Source organism: Aythya fuligula, chromosome 26 (genome assembly GCF_009819795.1).
Source record: "Aythya fuligula isolate bAytFul2 chromosome 26, bAytFul2.pri, whole genome shotgun sequence".
Taxonomy (NCBI): domain Eukaryota; kingdom Metazoa; phylum Chordata; class Aves; order Anseriformes; family Anatidae; genus Aythya; species Aythya fuligula.
Genome location: NC_045584.1, coordinates 3955365 through 3974940, shown reverse-complemented (window position 1 = coordinate 3974940; position 19576 = coordinate 3955365). Strand labels below are relative to the sequence as shown.

Sequence of the window (19576 nt, the reverse complement as noted above, 5' to 3'; positions counted from 1 at the left end):
GAGTGTTTCCGGAGCAAAAGCATTGACAAGAAATGACCACATCTCTCGGTTACTTTCATTTTCCAGCGGAGGTGGCGCAAGAGGAAACAGGCAACAGGCCGGCAGTGACATCTCATTGAGATTGCACAGAGAAATTGCTTCCTGCTCCCTGACGAGACCACCCATGTGCTTCATCCCTTGCCAGCAAAGCCAGGACAGAGGGAGAGGTAAGCTTGGGGCCAGGGTGGGCTGTTCGGGCTGCTGTTGTTGTGTTCCCCTCCGTTCTGAGACCTCCTGCCCATCACATCCCCGGTTTGGGCTGAGGGAGAAGCGTGGCCCCAGCCCCAGGGAAATTCAGCCTGAGTTTTTCCTTGCCATCCTGCATGTTCCCAGCTCTTATTCAGGGCTGAATAAAAATAAATAAATAAATAAATAAATAAATAAATAAATAAAAGGAACTCTATATTCAAGTAACTGCTTGGTGCATGCTGCTTTGTGCACAAAGCACCCAAGTGGTATGAAAAGTTGTAGAAATTTCCCACATGGGGAAAGAAGGAAAAGCTACAACATCTCCTTTAATGCAATGAAAAAGTGGCAAAGTCAGACTGATGATGTAAAATTGACTTCAACCTTGGGCAATTTAATCTTAGATTTTTTCCTGGATATTATAAAAAAGGTGCTGAAATCACCAATAAACTCCTTTAAAAGGAAATTATTCCCTATAATATTCTGCCTTTCAAATCTTTACTCGTAACCCTTTTGTTCTGCCTTTCTCCCTTAACTTCTCCTTCTCCATCCCCAGGCTGAGCTCCAGCAAAGAGGATGGTCTTTGGCTGCCACCTCCAGTGCTCTCTGCTGGCTTTTATCCCTTACAGTTTGGTTTTCCATGTTTGTGAGCTTCAATCAGGTATGGATTCCCCTGTCTCCTGCTGATCCTTGCGGTACTCACTTCCAGTCTGAATATTTTCCTGAGCCACTCCCTGTGAATGGTTTAGCACTGAGCAGGGTCAGTTTAGCACGGAGCAGGACCCTTTTCAGAACCAATTCAATAAAGGGAGAAAGAACACCAACAAAAAATCTTTTAAAAACTATTTGAGTTTTGTACGTGCACAAGTTGTCTGCTTTCTCCAATCACCCACCTTCCAGCCACTTCCTCCTTTCTCCTGCTGTGGTGGTTTTTACCATGCTGGGCAGCCAGATTCCACCACAACCACTCTCTCACTGCCCCTTCTTAGAAAAAGAAAGTATGCTGGAAATAAATAATAAAAAAAAAAATCACGGGTTGAGATAGGGATAACTTAATTAAAGGGAAAAAGAAGAGGGAGAAAAAAAAAAAAAAAAAAAGCAAAGGCGCTGCATGGCAGCACAGAGAGAAGACAAAACTTCTGTCTCCCCCCAAGCAGCATCTTGTCCCCTTGAGAACAACTCATCCTTTCAGTAGTTTGAAGACCTTGGGCAGGGCAGAGCAGGGGATGGTGGCCAGGTCCTGCTCCCAGCCCTCCTGCCTCCTGTTTCACCTGCTGTGGTTACCCTGCCACAGAGCAGCTCTGCTGGTTTTCAGGGCTGTCACCACAGCAAACTCATGGTCATTTCTTCTTTTTCTCCCAGCCACATTCAGCGTCAAGGGACCCCCTGACCCTGTGGCCATGGCTGTTGGCCAGGACGTGGTGCTGCCCTGCCACGTCTCCCCGGCGCAGAGCGTGCAGGACATGGAGGTGACCTGGTTTCGGGAGCAATTCACACCCTTTGTGCATCGCTACAAGGAGCGCCAGGACCAGTACGGGGACCAGATGGTTCAGTACCAAGGGCGCACGGAGCTGCTGAAAGACGGCCTCACCAATGGCAGCGTGGACTTGAGAATTTTCCGTGTCCAGCTGTCTGACAAAGGGCTTTACACTTGCTTTGTCCGCAGTGGTTCAGAGTACGACGAGGCTGTGGTGGAGCTGAAGGTGACAGGTCTGTAGTCTGTGTCCCTGTCTGCACTGCGGGGCTCTTCCTTTTACCTCTGATTTGCTTCCTTGCAGCCAGTGCTCTTCTTACCAGTCCTTCATCCCAGCAGTGACTTCAGGTGCTTGCTTTGGGAATAAGTCTTTATCAAGTGCTACAGTTGATAATGTTAATCAAGTTGTCTCAGAGATATAAAACCATCCACTGAGCAGTTGTGAAGAGCTCATGAGATATGTCCCAAGTGTTTTTGATCTTATTTTCTTAATATAAGTGGGCGTAGGAAAAAAAAAAGTCAGTGGATAACAAAGTAAGAATGCCTTGTTTAATATGTTTATATTTTAATATCCAGGCCTAAGGATTAATTTGTTGAAGTAGCAGGTTCCAGGGCAGAGCTTTGGGTAATATGAAAAAGACTGGAAGAGGGGTCTCTGTGCATCTCTCTAACAGCTGGTGATACTGGTTAAGCTGCTGCTATGGCCCTAAATAAAACATGCATTTGCCTGTGTTGAGGCTCATCCCTTCTTGCCAGTAGAGGATCAAGCAGACCCCATTATTCCCCCCAGACCTGGCATCCCGTGGAACAGCTCCATCCGCACAATAACCCGGGTTCTCTGTTTTCCTGCAGCCAGCGGCTCTGCTCCGCGCATCGTGCTGGAGCACTACCAGGACGGGGGCATCCGCGTGGCATGTCGCTCAGGCGGCTGGTTCCCACAGCCCCAGGTGCTGTGGCAGGACCACTGTGGGCAGCACCTGCCCTCCCTCTCAGAAAACATCACCCAGGACGAGAGCGGCCTCTTTGCGATGGAGAGCATCCTCATCCTCACCAGGAGTGCAAGCCAGGAGGTGGCCTGTGTGGTCAGACCTGCCCTGCAGAGCCAGGAGAAGGAGTCCTCTTTCTACATATCAGGTAAGCAGAGGACAGGAGCGTCATCCTGGTGACGTTTCCAGGGGATCGGTGCTCTTGGAGGTGCTGTAGGCAGAAAATTTGAGGTTCACTTGCACACCGGGTATGAGGTGCATCGAGTGCATTTTGCATGCTGCCACTGCAAACAACTTCCTTCCCCCTGTAGTTTTGGGCAGCATTTGTGAAACCTCCATCTCACCTGCTGTAAAATCCTGGTCCGATGATAAGATTTTCACAAGATCACGTGGTTTTCAGATCTAATTTGGTTCATTCTTATACTGGGGATGAACAATTTGGGATAATTTATTTCCCCAGCAGGCCAATACCTTTCCCCTGATGGCAGTGCTCTCTACTCGAGTGTTCCTGTTAACACCCCTGTTAACCCAGGCTTTTACTGCTCCTATATTGACCAATGAAACATAGAGAGAGATAAGATTCAGATCTGCTTGGAATAGGCTTGTATGAAATGGAAATAATCTGCTTTCTCTTTCTGCTTGCAGAGTAACCTAATCCCTTTGAGGCTTCTATTTTTCAGATCCCTTTTTCCAAAATGCCCATCCTTGGAAAATTGGCCTGGGCGTGGTCCTGGTTGCTGTGCTCTCTCTTTTCATCATCGCCGTTTATCTATTTAGAAGGAAAGGTATAGTCCTGGTACAGTGTTTGGAGCTGGGAGCTCTGTAAACCATCTTATTCAGCCCCTCTGGTTCTGGCTCATGGGTAGGTTTGGGCTATGAGGATGGTCCTGAGCCTGGAGCTCAGTGACGCCTCTGGACTGTGCCCCATCATGTAAATCATACAGAGGGATAAAGGAAATAGAAATCCCGATGTCTTGCAGAAGGGGCAGGGAGCCTGTGGGTCACAAAGGCACTGCAGCACATTTAGACACCTCTGTCTTGCTGCCTTGTGTGTGGTTGTAATGTGGCTGTAGTTAATCAGAGCTCATTGGAAGTGGTGATTTTTTAAATGACTGACATTTCTTTCTTTCCCTCTTTCATAGGACAGCATGAGAAAAAAATAGGTAAGCTTCACTTTCTGTTTTCCAGAAACTGGAAAATGGGAGAATTCCCTTCAATTGAAGACTTGATGGGACATATTTTAGGGGTAGGAGTGGTGGAGGCAAATGGGTTGCCTAGCAGCTATAGAAAATTATGAAATTCATTTCTGGAATGATGAAACTACAAAGCTGTGAAATAGTGTTGAAAGTTTAAGAAAAATCATGGCAGAACCAAAAAGAGCATGAACAGATATTGTATCAACAGTGGTCTTTGCTTTGCAAAGGGCTCTCCAGGTTCTTCCCAATCGGGGATCACACATTTCACGTTGTAGGAACACAGCTTTGTATCAGCACTAAAACAAAACAAAACAAAACAAAACAAAACAAAACAAAAAAAAAATGTGGGAACAGAATGGTAACACAGCATCACAGCAATGAGTGAAATTTCACCCCTGCTCCTCCCCTGCTCATGCAAACCTGCTGGTGTCCAGCAATGTAGCAATGACCTCTGCCCTAGGGACTTGGAGGAACCCTTGGGCCGCAGCTTTTCCACCATGAAACAATTTTAGCCCCCTCCCTGCCCCAACAGGTGTATCAGTGAAAAAGGAATTGACTTGGGTGGTAATGCACTTTTTTGTTTTTGCTTTTCAGCAATGCAAGCAGCAGCACTGTGTAAGTCTCACTCCCTGTCTTCCCTGGTGAAATCCTCTGCAAAAACTTGTTATTCACCCTGTCGTTACATTCAAATGTTCTCTTTAGGCAAAGACTTTCCTCCCCCAAATAGCCAATAATATGAACATTCACTCTGTAACATTGTAGGAATTTTCTTCCTGAGTGACTGTCAGTGCTTTTTAACACTCATTTTAACTTAAGCAGTGAAGTAGCACTGAAAAGTTTGTGCTTTTTAGGGGATGACTATGGAAACATAAGCCCTTGAGAATTTTGTTATCAAGAGAAGGATGGTTTGACTACCAAGGAATTAAAAAATAAGAAAACATTTGAAGAGGGAATATAAATATATATTTGTTTGTTTTCAGCTCATTACCAATAAATAGTCCTTTGGCTATTAAAATGGAGCTCTTGCTCATTGCTAAAGTGATGCCATTGCAGTTTGATAGGGAAAAGAAATACAGCTCAGCTCACTGGGAAATTAGGAGTCCATGCCAGGAGAGAACAAATCCATGCACCTGTCCTTTCAGGACAGCTCCCTTCACCTGTGCAGCCCCTTAGCTGGGATCCAAGGGAAGTGATTGGAAAGAGTAACCGGGATGTGCTTCTGTTTGCTGTTTAGGGCACCGTGCTGCTGAAATTGGTGAGTCTTCTTTCGTTCCTTAAAAAGGACTTTTTACTGACTGTATATTCTTAAGATGTGAAGTGAACCTAAGAGCAACTGAGAGTGTGGGGAAAAGAAAGAGTGAGGGAATTTAAGACCGCCAAAATGCAAGATGATTGAAAATGGTATCTGGGGTTGGGGTGTGGCTGACAACAGTGGCAGGGTGAGCATGCTGGGGGCTCCCTGCACACACCGTAAGCTGATGGCAGCGCTGTGGGACACATCCCCTGGCCAGGGAGGGACCTCTCAGGGACCTCTCTCAGCCCTGGGCTGAAGCAGGACCTGCACTGTCACCCTTCAAGGGCTTTGCATTGCTGGGGTCGGCAGAAGTACAGCCTCCTGCACAGGCAGATGGTTGCAGGAGAGGTGATATCCAAGCCGACATCCCACAACCCATTTGTGATGATTTACATGCATTTTGTTTTGCAGAGAGACAAGCTGAGGAGCTTGGTGAGTATCATTCTCCTTCCTTAGTAAGAGACTTCCTTGTAAGAGACTTTCATTTTCTCATTTGGGTGTTGCATTTATGGCCTAGTTTTGTTTTTTTCTTTTGGGAAAGGAAGAGGTGGCAAATGCTGAACTCATTTCAGAAACATTGTTTTCCTTTGCTCTGTATGTGTTTTTATGTTACTCTCTGTAATCCTTCTATACCAAGAAAAAATTGCTTTCACTTCACAAAGTACAAACAGAGGATAAGTATGTGTGTGAGGCCAGACAAAGGGATCATATTTATCAGAATGGATGAAGCACTTCCATGTAACTAGACACTGACGTTTTGAAATTACACACTGTGAGATGACTTTTACAAATACAGCTACAGTTCAGGAAATGTGCAATTACACCAGCATATCATTATATTGAGCTATTCCAGTACCACGAGGGTGTTCAGATTACTTCTCATCAGTATTTTTCTTTTGTTTGTTTTTGTTTTTGTCTTTTGTTTTTGTTTTAAGAATGGAGAAGATACGCAGTGCCTATTGAAAATGGTAATTGAAGTTCTGTCTTCCAGGGGGCTGAATCATCTTCCCTGCTTTTCTTTCTCTTCCTGACAACTCCCCTCCTGCAGTGACGCTGGTGGCACCAGGGATGCTTACTTTGCAGTGCAGCACTCAGTCCCCTCATTCACTTGGTGCATGTTCCACTCTCAGACAAATCTGAAGAGTCCTGGTCCTTAGTGAGCAGCGCTGGCCATGCTTTAGAGATGCAAGGACTTCTTCAGCCTGGAGGTGTGCTGATGGTCCTCTTCCCTGTGTGCTCAGGGTCATCTCTCTGGTTCATTTTCTGCTCCTCACACTAATGCCATCGCTTGTGCATCTTCCCATACCACAGCCAGCAAACTGTCGCCTTCACCCTTTTTCTTCTTCCTGAGGCAGCCTCAGCAGAGGCCTCTCCTGGGGAGAGCTCTGCCCTAACGTGTTGACTCCCTCTGTCCCACAGTGGCAGTGGTTCTGGATTCAGACACAGCCCACTGTGACCTTGTCCTGTCTGATGACTGCAAAAGCGTGAAGCGAGAGGACAAGCTGCAGAACGTCCCCAGCCTCCCTCAGAGATTTGACCCCTGGCGCTGCGTGCTGGGCTGTGAAGGCTACACCTCAGGGAGATACTACTGGGAGGTGGAGGTGGTGGATGGAGGAGGATGGGCCGTAGGGGTCTCTCGAGAAGATGTGAAGAGGAAGGGCGAGATTCAGTTCAGCCCGGAGGAGGGCATCTGGGCAGTGGGGAACTGGGCAGGGAAGTTCAAAGCTTTCACATCCCCTGAGCACACTCTCCTTCATGAAAGCCAGGCTCCCACGCGGGTCCGGGTCTCTCTGGATTATGAAGTGGGCCGGGTGACATTTTTCAGTGTTGATGAGAAGAATTCTATCTTCACATTTCCACTGGCATCATTCGATGGGTTCAGAGTCCACCCATGGGTCTGGCTGGGTCCTGGTACGTGGCTCAAAATGTGTCCCTGATGAAGGGAAGGGAGAAAGAGAATGCTTCATATGGCACTGCCACAGTTCATAGACTCATAGCAAGATGGAGGTTGGAGGGAACTTGTAAAGGTTTCCACTGCAATCTCCTGCTCACAGCAGAGCTAACTTCAAAGCTACTTTAGGTAGCTTTGGGCTTTGTTCAGGTGAATTTAGTGTCTCCAAGGGTGGAGATTGTGCTACCTCTGTGGACCCAGGGCTGCACCTCTCTCATGGGGAAGACAGAATCCCTTATACATGATGGGTTTCCCCGATTGCAGCTTGTAACAGTGGCCTTTCATCCTCTTTCTCTACCTGTTGAGCAACACTTCCACTGAAAAGAGACACTCCCTCAGCAGGGACTGTTTGTAAAAAGTACAGAATAAAGTTATTTTCGCAGGATTTTTTTATGTGTGAGTCAGCATGAGATGTCTGTGCCTGCGGCTGTTGCATCCACATCCTTTAGGCAGGGGGAAGTTGCAGACACTTCTGAGACACGAGTCACCTCACCCTGCAGAAGTCCATGAAAGCACAGCAGTAGAACTTGCCCAGGCTGTACTCGTGCAGCCCCCTGGCCACAGCACAAGTCCAGGCAACTAGCTCATCTATCCACTTCCTAACATAGAGGGCAACTCCACCTCCCCTCCTTCCTCACCTACCCCTTCTGAACAGTTTGTAACCATCAAGAGCCACACTCCAGTCATGGGAATCATCCCACCAGGTTTCTATGATGGCAACTACATCATAGTTTCCTACTAGCACGGTGGCCTCCAGCTCCTCCTGTTTTTTACTCATACTGTGTGCATTAGTGTAAATGCACCTCAGCTGGGCCACCTTTTGGGATGGAGAACACCTAATACCCTCTTGACCATACTCAGGTGCTTTCATAGTTACCAACCTCTCACCAACCCTTGTGTCCTTTCTGCAAATTGCTGTGTCATCCTCATCCTTCACCAAAACACAGGACTGCAAGGTCTTGCTAGCACTTTTCTCACCCACAAGAACTGGCATGTTATATTCAGACTCCTTTCTAGTGACCCCGGTTCTACCCCCACCCCCCTTCATACCTCTGTCAATGAACCCTGCCAAGTCCCATCCTAAAACCCTTTTCTGCTGGTCACCTGCTGGTGACACCAGGCTCGGAGCCAATTACTAATCTGCTGGCTCATCATGTCCCTCATTATTTCCTGTAACTAGAGGGACAGAGAAGTACACAACTTGTGCTCCTGAACCCTTGACCTCTCTCCCCAAGTCTCTTTAATTGTACCATGGTTTCCAACTCCTTCTAATCGTTTCCCATGCTGTGTGCATTGGTGTAGAGGCACTTCAGCTGGGCTGTCGGTCTCATCACCTTTTCAGAGGAGCCCTTCCAAATTGCTTTGAGACAGTTCACAAGTATTTCCTAAAGGGACAGTGTTCCTAGGTTCATTTCCATCACTCACATGTACATCCCCCTTCCCCATCTGCATCTAGTTTAAAACCCTGCTTATAATCCCGGCAGGCTTATTATAATCATTTTGTCTGTAAGAGTATTTAGAGTAGGACAGTTGTAAGTATCAAAACATTTGGACTGTAAATTAAGTAGACATTAGGACGTTTTCCTTAGAAACAACTTTAGGTTTAAGAAGCTGACTTCTTTTCAGACAAAATAAAGTGCTACTTAAGCTGAGGGTGGGTGAGAGTCTACAAGGTGATGCAGCAGGGACAGCTGACCCTAACTGACCAAAGGGATGTCCCATATGCCGAGACTGGGGAACTACAGGCCAGTCAGTCTCACCTCTGTGCCTGGCAAGATCATGGAGAAGATCCTCCAGGAGACTCTGCTAAGGGACATGGAAAATAAGGAGGTGATTGGTGACAGCCAGCATGGCCTCACTAAGGGCAGTTTGTGCCTGACAAATCTGGTGGCCTTCTACAAGGGGGTTACAGAATTGGTGGATGGGGGAAGAGCAGCAGACATCATCTACCTGGACTGTGCAAAGCATTTGACACTGTCCCCCATGATATCCTTGTCTCTAAACTGGAGAGACATGGACCTGACAGAGCGTGTTAGGACTCAAAACCATTAGGTAGGTCCAATGTGAAACAGGCATTATGAAACTAGCAAGGCGGAACGCTGACCTTGTGGGAACACACATTGCTAGCTCAGCGATATGGCACCAGGCCACAGGTCATCCGGCACGAGACAATGCTGCCATCCGCACAGCACGCGCTGGCCATGCAGCTGTGCGTGATTGCAGCAGCCTATCAACTAGCAGCCTGTAGGGTTTGGGAGCACACAAGGGCAAAACTTATAAACAGAGCAAGTTGCTCTGCATCCGAGAGGCAGGAACATCAACCGAGGTCAACGTTGCCTCCACGGGGACGCCCGCAAGACATTGATACCTACCACACTGATAGGGTTCCAATCATGACCTGGCTAAGTATCTGTGATCTATTGGGTTTCGGTAATGGACATCAGTGACCGGGAAAAGCATCACGCTCATTGGTACCCTTGCCATCACCCTGGGGTCGGTATGTTAACAAGCTAACTCATTAATAAATTCTTTGTTTTTCTATCTCTCCTCAGCTGTGTGTGTGTGTACAAGTGTATTTGATATGCCTGAATAACTCGCTTGCTTTATATATATATACTCTTTTCTGATCCTTGCTGGGCTGAACTAATCAGCTTCAGCCCCTGGAATCTAACTAGAACACAGAGGGATCACTTGGTGGGTAAGGAATTGTCTGGATGGCCATATTCAAAGAGTTGCAGTTAGTGGCTCCAGGTCCAGGTGGAGACCAGGAATGAGTGGTGTCCCTTAGGGGTCTGTACTAGGACCAGCACTATTCAACATCTTTGTCAGCGACATGGACAGTGGGACTGAGTGCATCCTAAGCATGTTTGCAGACAACACCAAGCTGCGTTGTGTGCTTGACACAGTGGAAGGATAGGATGCCATCCAAATGGGACCTAGATGGGCTTGAGACATGAGCCTGTGCTGAGCAACCTAATTTAGTGGAAGGTGTCCCTGCCCATGGCAGGAGACTAAACAGGTTGATCTTTAAAGGTCCCTTCTAACCCAAATCATGCTGTGTTTCTATTCTATTGTTCTATGACAGCATGCTCAGCAATAAACTTTGGGGTGTCTTTCCTAGGTACTGTGGGTCAGGGTCTGACTGGGCATTGGTCTGCTGGTGGGAGGCAGTGAGTGATTGCCTTTGCATTACTTAGGTTTTCCTCCCTTCCCTTCTCTTATTAAACTCTCATTAACTCAACACATGAGGTGGTTTTTTTTGTTTGTTTTTGTTTTGTTTTGTTTTGTTTTGTTTGTTTGTTTGTTTTTTCCTTTTGCTTTTCCAGTTCTCTCCCCCATCCTGCTTTGGGGGGCAGTGGGCAAGCAGCTGCTGGGTCTTCAACTGCTGACTGGCATTAACCCGCCATGACCAACAGAATGTAGAAACAATACAAAACCCATACCTCCCCCCCTCTGCAGCACCTGCCCTTGTAGATTTTGGGTGACCCCCAGCCCTGTTGCCCAAAGTGCTTGGTGGTGACCCATGGGCCGTGGAAGTGGCGATGGCTTGGCCATGGGAATGGAGAGCAGGAAGAATTGCAAAACCCAGTTCCTTCCTCTGTTCCTAATCTCCTTGCCTGCACTGTGCTGTGGCTTCTCCCACTAACGTTAAAGCTGCCTTGCAGCTCTCCAGAAGAGCCATCCCTCTCTTTTCTGGGAAGCCAGAAAGAAAGGAGCCCTCCTGGACGCCACCACCAACCAGCTGAGGTGATGTGCAAAAGCTGCTCCTCTCTGGTATGCCAAGCAGGCTGCAGTCCCCAGGTCAAGGGACCTTAAGCAAGAAATTTTGTAGCCAAGCTGACCCACAGTTCCTTATGGAAACACGAGATGGAGGCGTTTACAAAGAGCCATGGTGTGGCAGTGCAATTAAAGCGGGGGCTATACTGAAGGACAGCAGATGAGTTTGGCTTCTCCGGAAACCACAGCTCCCTTCCCAGCAGCTGGGGGTGCTGATAGAGGGCCTGGCCAGCCCTGCTGGGAGCGCCGCTGCCGGGGCAGCTCCCATTGCTGGGGCAGGAGGGAGGCAAAGCAGCAGGAGAGCAGACGTTGAGGGGTTCATGGTGAGTGCCAGGGGAGCGGTGGCCATCGGGGGTGCTTGGGACAGTTATGCCTGTGCAGAGGAAGCTCTTCTGGTGATTTGTACTCCTGCCGCAGGAGCACAAGTCTTGCAGAGGGCTTCACTGGGCAAAAGCCTGCTGTCCTCAGAGGAGGGTGAGGACGGGAGGATGGGGTGGACACTGGCCGAGGCTGCTGGACTCCTCTGTCCCTTCTGCACAAAGCGATGAGGTGAGGGTGGGTGGGGGAGGCCCCACATGGCTCTCCAGGGCAGCTAGTGGAGCGGGTGCTGCCACAGCACATACATGAGCTCTGCACCCTCCTTGGGGCTTGCTCCTGCTCCCCACATGCCAGGGAGGAGCTCGGAGCTCGGGGGGCTTCTGGGCAGGCTCAGGGGACTTCCAGAGGGCTTCATGTGGGCTGGCAGCACTGCTGCCAATGGTGGGAAGCAAAGCTGGGGCTGTACCCATGCGTGTCCAGGGCTCTCCCCTGCAGGCCATGCAGTTCCCTGTGCTGCTTGTGTTGATCCTCCTGGCCCTGCTGCCCCTGGCCAGTGCCACTGACCCACAACAGCCCTGCCCATCGGAGATGAACAAGGTGAAGGACATCCTGGAGGTGAACTGCACGGGGCAGGCTCTCAGCGCAGTGCCTTCTGGCCTGCCCGAAGACACGGGAATCCTGCTGCTCAATGCCAACCACCTGACATCTGTCTCCACTGCCGCCTTCCTGCCCCTGGCCGTACTGCAGGACCTCGACCTGTCTGAAAACGGGATGGTGGCCCTGAACACCGAGTCCCCACTGCCTTCCCTCAGGGAGCTGCTGCTGTCCCGCAACGCGCTGGTGGCCCTGCCCAACCTGCAGGGCCTGCCCGCGCTCATCCGCCTGACCCTGTCCTACAACACCCTGCAGAATCTGGCCCCGGAGGCTTTCCGTGCCGTGCCATTGCTGCAGGAGCTGGACCTGCGAGGGAACCGGCTGGAGACACTTCCCGGGGACACCTTTGCAGGGCTTCGGGCACTCAAGGATTTGGACCTCTCAGACAACCTTTTGAAGGAGCTCCCCAAGGAGCTGCTGCAGGACTTGGAAGCGCTGGAGACCCTCTGGCTCTCAGGGAACCTCCTCCGCACCCTTCCCAACGACTTCTTTGTTGATGGGCACATCTTTGCCTATGTCTTCCTCACCGAGAATCCCTGGCACTGTGACTGCGACCTGTCCTACCTGCGAAATTGGATCCGGATAAATGAGGGGAGCGTCTACCAGCCAGAGCGGGGCCTGGAGAAGACGAAGGTGGAGGTGGCCCCGGAGAAGGTGCTGTGCCACAGCCCCCCTGAGCATCAGCATAAGCCTGTCATCCACTTCAAGTCTGACTGCGGCAATGTGGGGGACACAGATGGGGATGAGTATGACTACAATGAGGAAGAAACACCCCAAAAAACTACCATGTCCCCTTCCCCCACGACACATCCAGCTGTCCCCAAAGAGCACACTACTACCCTACGTGCTCTTACCCAGCCTCCTCTCACTACCACAAATCCTCCCATCAGCTCCCCTTCTAGCTCCAGCCTTGCCCCAAGCACTTCCGATGAGGTTCCTGCAAGCACCAGCACTCCCAGCACCATCGCTCCTGCACCAGTCAGTTCCACCATCACATCCACTGTACAGCCCCCCAGCACTGCCCTTGTTCTAACTGCTGCTCCCCCCACCACCTTCATCTCCACCACCTCACTGACAACTGCTGTGAGCACCGGACTCCCCAGCACCAGCAACCATCCCCAAACCAGCCTTGCCACCAGCACTGCCACCAGCACTCTCCCGATGTCCACTGGCATGTTTTCCACCAGCAGTCCCACAGCATTGCCTTCCACTAGCACGCCAAGGGCCTCTTCCGTCGTCGAATCTTCATCTTCTCTAATGTCCACCACATTGGTGGTCTCTACCACCATGCTTTCTCCTCATGCCCCAAAGTTGCTGGCTCCCCGGAACACCACACATTTCCTCCAGCCGTCCCCTCTGCCCCCACCTCAACCTCTCTGTCCTTGCTCCACCACAGCAGAGACTGTGCCCATGCTGCTCTTGCGGGCGGGTGGGGAGGGTCCTCAGTGGGTGCAGTGGGTGCTGAGCCACTGCTGCCTGCTGCACTGCGTGCTCTACCTGGCCTCCTTGGTTCTGCTGCTCCTGTCCATGCTGGCTTTAGCTTGCTGGCTGCTTTGGATGTGCCTGGTGGGATGGCCTTCCTCGCGCAAATCACTGCAGACCCAAGAGGTGCAGTACCCACTTTTGAGGCAGAGGGAATCAACAGAAAGTCCTGTGTGGCATCTCAGCAGCTTCCAAAGCCCCCTCCAACAAACCACATTCTGCACCATCAAGGAAATAGATCTGTGTCCTGAAGTCACTACATCCCACACCTACTGCACAATTAAAGACCTAGGAATACAGGGCAGTCCTCCTGCAGAGTCCTCCTTCTGCACAACAAAGGAGCTGTGGGTCTGCCACTGTCCCCCGAATACTTCATTCAAGTCTTTCTCCAGGAAGCCGACAGACACAAACCTTGGCCCCCTGAAGGCCCCTTCTGCTTACAGCCTGGATAGGGGTGCCGAGGCCATCGGCACTGTCAGCGTGAAGAATGCTGGCAACACCTTGTAAATGCTCCTGTATGTTCAGAGAGAGGGATGGAGGGTCATGGCTCTGCCTCATATACCTTTGTTGCACGAGGGGACGATCTACTTGCTACAGAAGGGGAAGTCATCCCATCCCTCCCCCTAGCACTCCTCTCACACTCATTGTGGTTGCTGGATCTGAAATAATTACTTGGGTAGTTGGCAGGGGTAGAAGTCACCCTAGAGCAGAGTTTGGGGCTGACACTGCCTGATTTTGGGGTGAGAACAGCTTTTTGAGCTTTTTTTTTTTTCTTCTTTTGAGAAGAGCTTGCTTTGTACACTGTGTCCTAATCGCTTCTGTCTGAATGGTGCACATAAAGATGTGCTATGCTTTCAACTCAGTCTCAGGTTGCTAATCACAGAATAAATATTCTCTTTGCCTAACTTTCAAATGGGTGCTAGTTTCATTTTACTGGACCTCTGGTAGTCTTAAACTTTAAGTGATGCTTCAATGTTAACCCATTCTTTCCTCTATCCTTGAAGTAAATGGACAAGAGCAATCTCTATACAAGAAGAGACTGAATAGATGCAAAATAAATGTGATGTGGCACTATAGACACCAGTCCCCAACTTTGGTGTCACATATGCATGACCCAAAAGGCCTTGAGAACTACATCAGGGAAATAAAAGTCACTTTTCCTTTCATGCATGACGACTCTACCCAGGATGCTGGTTGATGTCTGGAGTGAGGAGACCTCTTAGTGGTGTCCAGTGCTGCCTGAAGTCATCGTGAGCTGGTGGTCCTGACTGGAGACCAAGTGTCCATCCTGTCCGTTCAGATACTTCATTTGCAACTATAAAGCAGGGAGCCACCGAGCCCTATATAAAATTTCTGGCTCGGTTGCACAATGTTTTAGACTGTCAGGTGGAGAATCCTGCCACACAGGAGAGTCTATTGTGACAACTGGCAATTAAAAACGCTAATGCAGACTGTAGGAAAATTTGGGGATCTATTAAAGCCGCGAACCCTGCTATAGCCGATATGATCAAAGCCTGACTGGATGGAGGAACAGAGAGCCATAAGATGTCGCTGTTGGCTGACGCTTTAACCTCGTATGTCAGGGTGGGGGTGGCACAAAAGGCCAATTGTTTAAATTTCGGGGAAAGCCTCTGGAAGGAAAGTGCATAAAAGGAGCATAGCCGGGTAAAGACTCTTACTTACTTGATCACAATAAGAGTCCGTGCATTCAGATGCCACATATTCAGAAGAGGAATCCGCAATGCAAAATCCCTGTTGGTACTGAGTACTCACATGTTTGGACCAACCAGATTCAGAAATTATCAACTGATTCTATTTTTCTGATTAATCCAATCAAAAGCACACATTCAGAAAAAACAGTCATCACCAGAGTGTGATTTGCAGCTACATCTAGGCTGAGGTGAACTATTTCTATTGGCAGTGTCAGATAACATGGTCAACTCTATGAGTAAATTCACCTGTAGTTGACTGGAGCTGCCGATGTTCTCTGTCTCTATGCCATTCTTGTCCAATCTTATTTCTCCACCTGAACTAGCTTGGCCTTCTTTGGTGTTTGCATCTTGTTTTTAATAAGCTGTATTAATATTAGCTGATACTTGTCCTCTGCAATGATAAGGAAAAGGGCTCAGAAAATAACATTCATTTATACAAATCTTGCACATCTTACACAAACAGCAGGACAATATTCCAAGGAAATTTTCTTTTTCACTTTGTTACTACTTTTATCAGGGTAAAAACCCCAGGACTGCAAAATTGTCTGAGTTTTCTGAGGAGCAGCAATCACAGAATGGCTTAGGTTGGAGAGGAGTTCTGGAGATCATCTAGTCAAACAGGACAGTCAGAGCAGGTTGCCCAGGACCATGTCTAGTGGGTTTATAATATCTCCATAGATGGAGACTCCACAACTTGTTTCAGTGTTTGACTGCCCTCACAGTAAAAGTTTTTTCTTGAGTTCAGATGAAGTTACATGTGATCTGATCCTGTCTGAGCACTGCTGAGAAGACATTTCAGTCCACTTCATTGTCCATTTACCTACTGTGTACTTTGTTTTTGTCCCCAGAGAAGTCCAAGCAGGACTGATGAACCATTCCAGCATGCTTTGACAAGGGCAGGGAAACACTCCTGGCTGCTCCCAGCTCTGAAGCACTGGTCGTATGCAACTTTGAAATGTGCTAGCATGCATACATAAGGGGAAACTATCAGGCATACAGGCCAAACTTCTGTATGTATTTACTACAGAGAAAAGTGTTTCTGTGCTCAAGGAAAGCAAATAACTATGCACTTGTTAATTAGAAAAAAAAAATTAAAATGTTTAAAAAATTCTTAATACTGCTAGGCTGTGTTTGCAACTTTCAGTTGGTTGTAGCATTTGAAAACACCCTGAGACACCACTGCTGGCAAATTCACCAGTGGTTGTACTTACAGGTGATGTTCTCTGCTTCTACAGCAATTCCATCATTCCATGTTTCTTTCCAAAGTTTGGTCTTGCTTCTGCTGTATTTGGGCCTACTCTTTTATACCAGGAGTCTGCAATAGTAATGCAGGTAATACCAGTACTCTGCAATAATAAAAATACGTTTATAAAATATATGTATATAGATTGATATGAATGACAGGAGGATTCTTTCTTCTCCTTGCTGCCTACCCAAGCACTTAGAGAAAGGTCAAGCAGGAGGGAGCAGTTTCCATCTTCACGAGCACTGTGGTCCCTTGTCAGCTGCTGAAAGCTTTGCTGATAAAGCACTGAGGGTCATGTCCTTGTGATAAAGACAGCTGCAATTTCTATGTTTAGGGGTGACTTGCTGAGCTTTGTTATTGAGGAGCGACAGAGAGGAGCTGTTACAGACTGGCCACATCCCCCACAACCCATCGCCCTGCACTGCTCGAGGTGAGGACAGGTGTAGGTGTCAGGAGAGAAGGAGCAGCAGAAGACAGTCTAGTTTTGGTCCTTGTTTCTCACAATCCAACACTATTTTAATTGGAAATAAATCAGTTTTCCCCAAGTTGAGTCTGTTTTACTCATGAGGGTAGTTGGTCAGTGACCTCCCTGTCTTTGTCTCAACTCACAAATGTTTTCATCTTATTTTTTCCCCATACCCTGTTGAAGAGGGGAAGTGGGAGAGCAGCTGGGTGGGTGTCTGGCAGCCAGAAAAGGTTAATGTGCCACAGCCAGCAAGAGTAACATGGGAATTAGTAAAACAGTCAACAAATGTGGAAAAAGGTAAACAACTACAGAAGGGTTAAGAGATCATCTAGGTTCAGAACAGTCTAACTTCCTCTAATTGCAAGCCCTTTGTACACTTAAAAACAATAAAAATAAAAATCTCAGAATAGTGTTCTCTCGGACACAAGGGCTGTTACACAAGCAAACATATCAGATTATAATGCATATACTAATCGTTTTATAATACTAAGTATTGCATAATTTCATGTAGATGCATGTAGGGTACAAGGTCCTGTCAGAGGACAGTGCTCCAGGGGGCATGTGCAGGACACTGGCAGGTATTGCCTCAGCGTGGGCTCTTGAGTGCCAGGTCTATTGCTACAGGTGATCAAGGAGATGGGCATCTGCAGAGCTGGCCCCTGCCTTCACAAGAAATTTAAGATTTTGCTGTGTAGACAAAGGGTGGAATATCATACACTGAAGCTTACACAGAAGCACCAGGCAGATGGAAAGGCTCTACAAAAATGTTAAAGACAAAAAGTAAAACCATTAAATCTAGATGTGAGTACTGTGCAATACATTTCAGCAGGCAAATGAATCAATAGATCGGACTACAAGTTCCATATGCAAAGTATTACCTGTAGAACAGGTGAAAATAGCAATACCAAAAGATAATTCTCTCATCTTGGTTGCCACAAGTCATGCTGAATAATATTGACATGTGGCAGGGGATAGGGCACACTGGAAATTGGACAGCATGGGCTTTAAATGACATGCAGTCATTGATGGAACTGAAAAACAGCAATATGTTGTAGGAATACAAGCTTTACATCAGAATCAACACATCGTTCAGACTGCAAGGCAAGTAGCTAGCTCTGATTCCTGGCTACTGCACTGTTAGCAATCACAGCAAGCATGCTGTGCATCAAAATTATGTCTACTATGATGAGCTGCAGATATGAGTACCAGACTGGCATGCAGGTGATCGCCTCCATGTCCATCAAGGAGTGGAGTGTAGTTGTCACCTGAATGATTGTTGTACAACTGCTGAAACACATAATGGCCAATCCAAGTGTATCGTGAACTCAATGTGACCACTGCTTGATCCTAAAAGACTATTTAATCAAATAATATTCTATCAGAAGTGTATGTGTATTGTATTGTTCTGTCCATTCAAAATATTATACATCTTTGATCACCATTTCTGGGTGTTGTCCCCAGGAACTGCAGGTTTATTAAACTCATTATCCCTCCTCCCCATTGCCCCCCCCCCCCCCCCTTTTTTTTTTTTAATATGTGCTATGAATACCTTGTTATCACTGGTGATGACGGCAGCAGGAATAAGTCTTTTCCCCATGTGCTGGAAGTGGAAAGGTCCTGTCCTTCCAAAACATTTCCTCAATCGTTGTTTCCTGTGACCCATAACTAGCTCACTGTTCTGTCTGTAGTGGCTGGACAAAACATGGAAGGATATCTTTGTCTCTGCCACAGCACTTGTGCCAGCTGAAGTCCTAGAGACACACATTTCTTGCATAGTCTGCTGTTCTAACAAGGCACCAAGCCAAGAGGCCAGCAGGCAGCCAGTGGGGTGAAGAGCAGTACGTTTCCTCCAGGCAGGAGTTTGGTTTCCCAGTCTGCCATTCCCAGCCAGGAATAACACTCAGTGAAATGTCAAGATCGCTTGTGTCACGAATTGGTGAGGCTTATAAGGATTACAGTTATCTTTGTTCCTAAAGCCGGAATATTTCCTTTCACATAAGCTCCCAATATACTCAGTCGCTTTTTTGTTGTTGTTGTTGTTGTCTGTTTTTTGTAATCCCTCTCCCCCTGCCTTCTTCACCCAGAACCCTCAATTCCCTTCCTCAGGCTATCACGAGTACCCCAATTAACCCCGGAAACCCCATTGCCTCAGCCTCTCCCTGCAAGACCTCCCTAGAATTCCCCCCACCTCCAGATAACCTTCCAGGTAACTCCAGGAAGCCAAGACCCCCTTGGAACCTCCCTCTCCCCAGGAATCTCAAACCCTCCAACAGCCCTGTGTAGGTGGAGTCGCCATCCCTGGGGGTGTTTAAGGTTGGACTTGGTGCTTTGGGACATGGTTTAGTGGGTGATGTTGGTGGTAGGGGATAGTTGAACCAGATGACCTCGGAGGCCTTTTCCAACCTTAATCATTCTATGATTCTATGATCTACACCAAAACCCTGGCACCTCAGGACTCCCCTATTCTCTCAGAATCCCACACGAACTCCAAGATGCCTGTAAATCCCAAGACCCTTGCTCTATGCCCAATGAACACAGGCATTCAGAGTCCCAGTGCCCTCCATAACCATTCCCCAGCAGACCCCAGAATACAGGCAAGCCTGGTCCCCACCATCACCCGTCCAGGACACTCAGCCCTCTAGTCATCTGCTGTACTCATGTTCCTTGTGAGAAACCTCTGGATGCCTGGGTTCTCCAGCAGAACAAAGCAGACCCAGACGAGCTGTTCAGGAACCATGTTTATTCAATCCAAGTGTGTGGGGGAAACTGAGGTGGTGGAGCAACCTCCTGAGTAT

General features: G+C 48.2%; 2 protein-coding genes across 2 annotated transcripts; both read left to right on the top strand.

Moving 5' to 3' along the window:
* Positions 1-147: 147 nt before the first annotated feature.
* On the top strand, positions 148-7511 carry LOC116499260 (butyrophilin subfamily 1 member A1-like). The gene is made up of 11 exons (XM_032203941.1): positions 148-206; positions 782-886; positions 1588-1935; positions 2552-2833; positions 3366-3470; positions 3828-3841; positions 4476-4496; positions 5116-5136; positions 5460-5607; positions 6111-6143; positions 6595-7511. The coding sequence occupies exons 2-11, from the start codon at positions 802-804 to the stop codon at positions 7110-7112; spliced, it is 1575 nt and encodes a 524-aa protein (XP_032059832.1). The 5' UTR covers positions 148-206; positions 782-801; the 3' UTR covers positions 7113-7511.
* Positions 7512-11689: 4178 nt separating this feature from the next.
* On the top strand, positions 11690-13864 carry GP1BA (glycoprotein Ib platelet subunit alpha). The gene has a single exon (XM_032203940.1). The coding sequence runs from the start codon at positions 11690-11692 to the stop codon at positions 13862-13864; it is 2175 nt and encodes a 724-aa protein (XP_032059831.1).
* Positions 13865-19576: the final 5712 nt, after the last annotated feature.

Excerpts from the sequence above, each read along its gene's own strand:
- LOC116499260 (XM_032203941.1), top strand. The coding sequence starts at position 802 with ATGGTCTTTGGCTGCCACCTCCAGTGCTCTCTGCTGGCTTTTATCCCT. Across the intron at positions 4,497-5,115 it reads AATGCAAGCAGCAGCACTGT|GGCACCGTGCTGCTGAAATT; the intron begins GTAAGTCTCACT and ends TTTGCTGTTTAG. Across the intron at positions 6,144-6,594 it reads CGCAGTGCCTATTGAAAATG|TGGCAGTGGTTCTGGATTCA; the intron begins GTAATTGAAGTT and ends TCTGTCCCACAG.
- GP1BA (XM_032203940.1), top strand. The coding sequence starts at position 11,690 with ATGCGTGTCCAGGGCTCTCCCCTGCAGGCCATGCAGTTCCCTGTGCTG.